At 35.3% G+C, this 9446-nt stretch overlaps 1 protein-coding gene across 1 annotated transcript in view; it reads left to right on the top strand.

Moving 5' to 3' along the window:
- Positions 1 to 1828: 1828 nt before the first annotated feature.
- PLXNB2 (plexin B2) overlaps positions 1829 to 9446 on the top strand; it is a 110028-nt gene continuing 102410 nt past the window's right edge. Inside the window, exons 1-4 of the mRNA XM_070947750.1 lie at positions 1829 to 2932; positions 3630 to 3812; positions 5894 to 6016; positions 8385 to 8485. Coding sequence (XP_070803851.1) covers positions 1838 to 2932; positions 3630 to 3812; positions 5894 to 6016; positions 8385 to 8485 — 1502 coding nt within the window. The 5' untranslated portion in view covers positions 1829 to 1837. The remainder of the gene's footprint in view (positions 2933 to 3629; positions 3813 to 5893; positions 6017 to 8384; positions 8486 to 9446) is intronic.

The following is a 9446-nucleotide window of genomic DNA, read 5'->3' as shown; positions in this document are numbered from 1 at the left end:
ATGACCAAAAAGCAGCTGGGAACAGAAAATATGGGAATATGTAGTACAGAACAGGCAAAAAATTCCCAGTTCTTCTCACTGAGTGGTGCCTTTCTTTAATTGACTTGTATGATTAGGGAAGATTCATGCTTAAATATGTAGCTTCTATCTAGTTCTGCCCTAACTCAGCACAGAAGAAAGAGCTGAAAAAATGAAGAATTGCATGCCACCTTCGTTTTATTTCTTTTAGGAATTAATTAAATAGCTATGAAAGCATTAACCTTTCATGACAGAATTTCTCAAACCACCTTTAAAAAGGAATAGTGTTAATGGATGCACTTTAATAGTCCAAGAAAAAAAAAACTAAGTTCTGTTTTAATTAAAGAGTGAGAAGATATGGTTTTCTCTCGTGGCCTCCATGATTAGTCACCAGATTAACTGAATGCCAATTATTCCAGAATTCATCGTTTTATTTTCTCTTAATGGGCAGTGTTTCCCACTTCCTTCTCTTTCAGTGGTTTTGCAGATAATCAGTTGGGCCTCCTATGAGAGATGCAAGGAGTTGCTTGTTTTTCCTTTATGGAATCAGGAAGCAAATTAGCAACGATAAAATGCAGAATGCAAATGGCAGAATTTCACTTGCTAAAAACAAAGAATGATTGCCATTGATGGAAGTTCTGTGTCCACGTTTTCCTCACTGTAACATTCTGCTAAATTTCTCTTCAGTGTTTTTTTCTTTTTGTCAGTAATGGGAAAATACCAACAGGAATGGCATTATGTCATAGACTTAACTTCGCTACATATTAGAAAAGACGGGGAACCTGGGAGGCATTTTCTGTGACAACCCTACCTTTTTAATATTCAGAGTCTTTCACCTTAAATAGAACTAAGCTTTGGTTTTGTTTTCAAAGTATGTATTATAAAAAGTATGTATTATATAAAACAAGGAATTATTTTTGTTTACACATTTCAGATTTCACTTAAAAGTAACCTTGTGGAGATTTCCTCAGAGATTGTTTCCCCCCTCCCCCATTAACGAAAGCATATTCTGTTCTGTATGAGTATGCATTTTAGGCTATGATTTTGACATTATGAACTATAACTGTGTAAATAGACTATCATTTTCCATCTCCCAGCCTTTTTTTTATTTCATTGTATACAGTTTTCAAAACTTGGGTATGTTTTCATTGTTTTAAAGCTGTAAATCTCTACAAGGTTTATATTAGACAAGGATATTATAAAGTTATCAATTAATCAAAATGGGCTGCCTGTTACTAGAAAGTAATTTTAAAAATCTCTGGGGTGAGAAGACAATATCTTGCTCCTGCCTCAGATTTATTTGATTTGTACTGCTTTCACACAATAAACAGTGATTTGGTCTTTGCCCAACTGGGTAAAATAATCTAAAAGTAAGACTAAGTAATTTAAAACTATTAGTCCCTTTTAATAATTTAACCAATAAAGCCAAAAGACGAAGGAGGTAGATGCAAGCATTTCGTATTGACTCATCAGTACCTACATTGCAGTAACATTAGCTCAATAACACTTTGTAATGTGCTATTGTAATGTAGGTACTGATGTGGCAAATCTTGTGACCATGTCATGAAATAGCCACTCATAAACTGAATTAAGGTTTTGATGAGTAAGTTGATATGCCTTACAGTGGGGATTCCCAACCCCCAGTCCGCAGCTGGTGCAAAACCATGCCCTCTCAGCCAGAAAGGTTGGGGGCCTCTGCTTTATTTTTAGATTTTTCATATTTACAATTTGTTCATTTACCAAGGTGTGTTTTGTTTTATTTTAGGAATTCATAATGTAAACTTTTTTTCAATTTTTACTCATCAGGTACCACAGAGAAATGGCTTTATGGATTTGGATATTGAGCATCCTGAGCTACTCCTGCATTTCTTGTGCATTAAGGTCGAAGAAATGGGATATGTACCAGAGTAGGACAGAACTTAGTCACCTAGCAGTGAACCACGATACGGGGACAGTCTATTTAGGAGCCGTAAATGCCCTGCATCAACTCACAAAAGACTTGAAACCGTCAATAGATGAAGTAATCACTGGGCCACACTTGGATAACAAAAAATGCACACCTCCCATTGAAGAAAGCCAGTGCTCTGACAAACAAATGACAGACAATTACAACAAATTACTGTTGGTGGACACGCAAGAGAAAAGAATAGTCGTTTGTGGGAGTCTATTTAGGGGCATATGCTCCATAAGAGAACTTGAAAATATTTCCAACAGGACTTACTACGAGACTGGCAGTGGAGAGAAATCTTTTGTTGCAAGTAATGATGAGAATGTAGCCACTGTGGGGCTGATCACCTCCTTGAAAAAAGGCCGAATGATGTTTGTGGGGAAGGGCAATGGGGGAAATGACAACGGGGTCATAATCAGCACTCGACAGCTCTTTAATGGAGATGGGAGAGAGATTTTTGAATTGTATGCGGATCCTGCTGCTATTAAATCGGCATACCCTTACTCAAGCTCACAGCAGTTCCTCTACATCTTTGAGGACAATGAATTTGTTTATTTTATTTTCAATCAGAATGAGAGGCAGGCCACTATAAATAGGACACTTATTGGGCGACTCTGCAAAGAAGATGAACATTATCATTCCTATTTTGAAATGGACTTGGAGTGTAAAGATGACACCGGCCCTTTCAATCAAAGCAATGCAATCTATGCTTCTGTCCATGGGGAACATCATCTAGCATCGTCAGAGCAACCTTTTGAGGTCCCACCACAGGACAAGCTGCTCATTGGCCTTTTCAGGAGGATGGAAAAAGACTCCTTGGTGTCTGCCATGTGTGTTTATAATTTGAGCGATATCAACAAAAAAATGGAAGAAAACAGGGAGAAATGTTATACAAAGGATTCACGTAATGTATTTTACAAACCATTCAGAACAGAAAATGCTCCGTGCAAAACTATGTCGCACCAGGTGAGTTGAAATAATTAAATTGCTGTGGAAGATGAGCATTCATCTAATGTTTCCTATCCATAGGATGAAACCACAAGACTCAAACATCATTAGTAAGCCCAAATGTATCTTTCTGGGCAGTTTTTAACCATCCAGAAATAATCCTGCATAATATTTATAAAATCTTCTTTTCTCTTAAGCAGTATTGGATCACTATTTCATAAGAAAGACAACTATTTCAAACTGCATTTCATGTAGGTTTTTATGCTGTCCATTCAAGGGTTTCAAACAGGCATAATTCAGTCAAATCTAAGCGTGTCCATAAATACCTTTCAATAAAATAATTCCAATTTAAAAGTGCTTCCTATTGGCTTCATGGTTTCTATATCAAGGGACAGTAGTTGCTTCTGCAAATATATATTTTTATAGGAGAAAAAATATTGATTATATTAATGGCAGTGTATCAGTAGCATTAGAGCACCTGAGGAAGCTTTACAGGTCCTGCATATGGGGAACAATTTTTCTAGATGACATGTTAACATTGTTGAACACACAGTTTTCTAATCTACTGATCCATTCACAATTTAAAGAGATGTCATAATGTGCAACTTTTCTGTTTTTCTGAAACACTTGAATTTTCAGATCAATCCTAGTTTCAGGGTTTAGAGGTTAATATTTGTTTGAATTTATGATTCCTAATTCATGCTTCCTTTCTTAGAATTCAAGTGTAACGTTTCCATGTGGCTCTGAACATTTACCATATCCTTTGGGAAGCAAAGAAGGGATTTCTGCAGAACCTGTGTTCAAAAAGGAAGGGATAAATTTAACAGCAGTGACCTTTGCTGTGGAGAATGGGAAGACTGTATTATTTGTTGGAACATCAGATGGCAGAATTCTGAAGGTAATTTCTTATGTAACTTAATGCTAAAAATTAGGTGAGATAGAATACTAAAATTACGACTATCATAAATTGGCTATAGACATAAAGTTATTCCAAGTGATTGTTTGACTTTTAAATAAAATAAATGAAGCCAAAAGCATTTGAAGGATAAATTCTGATAAGACAATACAGATAGTTCTTGACTTAAAACCATTCACTTAATGACTGAAGTTACAATAACACTGAAAATAAGATTCATGTCTATTTTTCACACTTAGAACCATTCCCATGATCACATGATCAAAACACATGGGCTTGGCAACTGGTTCATATTTATGACGGTTGCTGTGTCCAGGAATCATGTGATCACCTTTTGCGACCTTCTGATGAACAAAATCAATGGGGAACTCAGATTTACTTTACAACCATGTTACTAACTTAACAACTTAATGGTGATTCACTTAATGGTGGCAAGAAAGGTTGTAAAATGGAGTGAAGCTCACTTAGTAACAGTCTTGCTTAGCAACCAAAATTTTGGGCTTCATCGTGGTCAGTGTTCAATGTTGGATAAAGAATGCAATGTTGTCATTTCATTTATGGATTAATGAAGTGCATATACCAAACTAGTCATGGCTTAATTCAATAGACTGGTTAAATCAGGGCCTAATGCAATAGTGAATGAGATCTAAATCATAGGTTTTCATTTTATCTTCTTCCCTTAGATACTTGACATCTGTTCACTGGCATAGCCAACATGAGCAAACTAATTTATGTTCATTATGTTTGGCCTATTAACCAGGATTAGAAATATGCTTAAATATTATTTCCATTTTAGTAGCTGTGCTTCCTGCAACAAAAACAGCTTTTTGGCATCTTAAAGACTACAACAGCTGTTATTGGGAAAGCATTTGATCAGAGTGTTTAGTGGTGGTCAAAACCCAGCAGAAAATATCTACAGACAGTTTATTTTAACGAACTATTTTCTGTAGTGACACAAACATTTTTACAATTATGAGTTGATTTCCATTTCAGGCTGGCAAGCAAATAATTTGTTTATCCTAGTTTGCTTACAAGTTTGTTTTGTAATGATTAAGAAATACATGATAAGGGAAGAGGAAAGGAGCATCAGTCCAAAGTCCATATCGGGTGAAATTCACTTATGTTCCCCATCGATTCACAAATGTGCACACATCATCGTCCATGCATTTAAAATTGTTGCAAAAAAAGCAACATCATGATGTCGGTGCAGGTGGGCGGATCCTCCCACAGCTGCCGCTACCGGTTTGCCAGAGCCGGATAGAACCAGTTGAATTTCACGCCTGGTCCATATCCAGTTACTAAATAGTTTTTAATCAAATACTAATGTCCCGTTATATGCATGTGTTTGAATAAACACTTGGAACCTCAGGTAGCCTCCTTTCCCTCCTGTCCCTATAGTTGAATGAGAGACATAAATAAAGTTTAATTTTATTTTCAACATGTCTTGATATGTCTTTATATAAGAATCAAAGAAGGGATTTTAATTTTTATCTGCTAATCAGGATTTTAGTAGCAGGTTAGCTTAACGAATCATGGTTTCTTTAAACCTATGATATTTCTTATACAGTAAGCAAATTTTAAATGCAGATAAACTATTTTTTTCTCTTTAAAAGAAGAAATCATGATGGCTTAACATTTCAGTCGAGTTCATTTAAGATTATGCACATAAATCTAAATCATGATTCTAGAATTACATGCCATAAACTCTCACCCTTATAAAGTTCTCTGGTTCTAACATTTTAATAGATATCTGCTATAAATAAAATGGATCATAAATTCTATTGGAAAGTTGTTTGATAATATATTGACTTGCCATTTGAAAACCTGGACCATATTGCTTCATAATACATCACAAAAATGGCAAATCAAACTTTCCATTTGTTTTGGGAATAAAAATATTTAAAGCTATCGATACTATTTAAATAAAAACATATTTGCTTAAAATTATTTAATTAGATCATTTAACTAACAAAAGGTGCATATTTAAATACATTTTAAGTGAATAACCATCTTTCTAATTTGACTGAAAACAGATAAAATAATATACCTAATCTGCATTTCAGGCAGCTTTGTCAAATCCTGCAAAGGAATATGCTAGCATTCTTATTGAAAAAAACAAGCCTATAAAAAAGGATCTTCTTCTTGATGCTGTCCATGAGAACTTATATGTGATGACTACAGATAAGGTACAAAATCTTTGGTAGCAATAATGAGATCATAAAAGTCATGTTAAATGTGTATTTCTGCATCATAAGGCCTATCTGCAGGACTATTTAATGAGCCATCAACAAATTACTGTGATGCTAAATGAAAATCACAGCAATTGCATATTTACTTCTTTACTGGCATGAGAAGAAGGTTAAGTTTTCTTTATTCTTGAATAAAGTCAATAAAGTCAGATATTTGGGGAAATGTATTAAGAAATTTACAGTAGAGAGAATATGGCTGTTATATTCGTAGAGAGAACGAGAGCTTTTTACACATTTTGTTTCCACAACTAACATTAATAGCTCTCCTTTAATTCACACACACAGCATCTATTTCTAACATAGCATTTGGTTTGACCTTAATTCAAACCCATTATGAAAACCACTGGACCACAAGGTTCAGTTGCCAATAATTGTAGTGATTTATTGTCCAACTGTAGCTGGGAAGTACCATTAGAAGATGACATGCATCTTGGAGCAGAGTTAAGATAGCAACAGCAATGACACAATATTTGGTGCAAAAATAACCCCCAAAACTATTAAGAACTATCAGAATGTTTGACACAGGAAAACAGACAATACAGATAGGAAGCCAGGATGTATCATATAGAGAAACCATTGGATTTTTTTTAAGCTTCTGCTATATCATTTTTGTTAATATTATGGAAACCATGGAGCTGCTAGAATCTTGAGTTAACTTTTATTCTTCTCATACATTATTCCCATTTTCATGTAGTAATCGGAGAATACCCACACCATCAATTCCCACAATCTCTTATGTTTTTGTTTATCGTGTTATTTAACCAGATGTGGTTGCTCTCAAATGTAGTCTTCTAAATTAAAACAGCTCACACTAGTTATTATTGCTGTTCACTTGATGGCTCAGATTTCCTGCCTCCTCCTACTTCTTAAAAATACTGTTAAGGATAATCAGCAGAAGTTTGTGAAATAGGCATGATTGGCAAAATTTACAGTGGAAAAATCTATACTAAACTTTTTTAATCAATACATTTATATATAAATTATACTGCATTATAAATTCTTTAATGATTTGCTTCGAAAGTGCTGGGATTTTAAAATGAGTGCTTTTGTCCTATGGCTTAAGAGCCATCTCTTTGATATTAAATTGCTTGAAGGAAGATATTGCAGGAACTTAATATGACTAACAGTTATGAAATATGACATTCTAATTCTTAACAGATTGACTTGAAATAAATCCTATTAGGCTCCCAGAGTGGTGTCTTCAATAAGGATATATATATATAGACCATAATATTCATTTCTGATCATGACTGAGTGTTGGGAAAATGTTTCACTCACCTCCCAGCCAAATTTGAAGTGAGGTTCAAAAATGTTAAGCCTTGTATCCCTCACTAATTATCATGAGAATCCCCTTAAACAATTGTATGTTGTAATTATTTACAAAGTGTGTTCTAACCTTTTTTTTTTAATGAGGGCTGATGACAAAGGATCCCAAGTCTCCAAGGGACTTTGTGAAAACAATTTGATTAATGAAAATTTGGAAGTAAGAAATAAAGGGGAAGAACCCAAATTCATGTGAATTTTCACAAGAACAATGGCAGTTTTTTAAAACCGTGAGCGACATTTTGGGGCTTGGAGGGAAGGGGTGGGGTGGTACTATTAATTTCAGCTGCCTTGTGATTGTATAAGCATCCAGTGAAATGCAATCTGCAACATACTTGTACTGACATTTCTACAGAAAGAAGTGATCATTGCCTTGACATGAAGGAGTGCCCTATAATCCTGCACTCCTAGTTCCAAGAGAGTGCTTGCTTCCCTTCCCCCAAGCTCTCAATTATGCATTATAAAGGATAGAAATGTGGTACTTACTGTGCTAATATCGCAGCTCAGTGGGCAGAGGATGAGGAAGGGATGGGTGTTTATTGCTAGCTAGGAGTTATTAAAACTAAATGGAACCTCAGGTTCAAAAGCAGTTTATCACAGAAGATCAGATTTAGTGAGAATTGCTTCAAAAGGGGAGAAAAAACTTTGCAGTGGTTTTCAGTATAATAATACATCATATAAATGTGTTGTTAAGTAGGTATAAACCAATCCATCATTGTATTTTCATTGGATCAGATGGCTCAGAAGATCCCATTAGATACATCATCTTCAGGGGTTAGAATAGTACCTTGAAGAATGTTTGTTCCTGAGTTTTTTGGTTAAATTATTCAAGGTAGATGCAGGACAAATTGTAGATAAGCTAAGAGTACAAAATACCTTGTACTTGTTGGAATATCATTTGTGTGCAAAGATCATTTTCCATGCTTTCTTTTTCAAAGTTACTGTGATATTCTTATTTAATGTTAATTGGTTTCTTTACTAGGTATTTCGTTTGCCTGTCCAAGACTGTGTTAGTTACTCAACCTGTAACCTTTGCACCCAAGCACGAGATCCTTACTGTGGCTGGTGTGTAACAGAAGGAAAGTAAGTGTTGTAGCAGCAGCTAAGAGAGAGATATCTTAGTATGCAAGTTAATTCTTTTCACTAGGCCAGGACGTCGACTAATTTCTTCAAAGCGTTTGTATGAGAACTGAAAAATCTTCATCACAAATTATCACAATATAAACATATAATGAGCAGCATGGTGGAAACCAATTTACATTTTTTCCTGTATAGTTTGAATATAATTTGCATGAAAATGGTAGTTGCCAAACCACAGCTGGTGAACATTTAGTATTTATCTAGTGATAGTCTTATTCTTGTGTTTTAACCCTAAATGGTCCTTAATATAGCTCCAAAAAATGATGCTTATAAATCATTCGAGGCAGAAGGGATAAACACTATGCCAAATTTTGCTTTCTTTTGTCTATGCTTCTAGCTAAAAGGTTTTTCATGTCTGAAGCATTTTCTAAAAAAATTTTGCTACTGAAGGATAAACTAGAATTTGTAATGTTCAGCGTGCAATGACAGAGACTTATCCAGGATTATGTCTGCAGTGTGGTGGATGCCAGGTTTCCAAATCCTTTCACACTTGGCAGTTCCTTAATGGTGACAGTTTACATTAGTCAAAATTAGAATTTGGCTTACCTGAAGCATAGACATTGTAAAACTGAGTTAATGACAACAACAAAATTCTTGGGGTTTTTTATTTGCCCATTCAAGCATAGATACTTATTTATTAATTGTTAAATTTATAAAATATGCAATCTCACCTAGATGTGACTATGGACAGCTTACAACCATGATGACAAACCTGTGGCACACATGCCAGAAGTGGCATGCAGTGCTCTCTCTGTGGGCAACGTGCCGTTGCCAGCTGCTCTTCTGGTTTCCAGCACACACATGCACACTGGCCAGCTGGTATTCACACCCGCCGGAGCGCCGGAAACCAATAGACCAGATGGCCGGTGCACATGCGCGAATCTGCCACCTGATCTTCAGGTTT

The sequence above is a fragment of the Pituophis catenifer genome, unplaced genomic scaffold (assembly GCF_029215685.1).
Source record: "Pituophis catenifer annectens isolate HBS135680 unplaced genomic scaffold, rPitCat1.0.hap2 SCAF_7, whole genome shotgun sequence".
Taxonomy (NCBI): Eukaryota; Metazoa; Chordata; class Lepidosauria; order Squamata; family Colubridae; genus Pituophis; species Pituophis catenifer.
The sequence above is the reverse complement of the archived record's forward strand: the minus strand, read 5'-3'. Positions and strand labels throughout refer to the sequence as shown.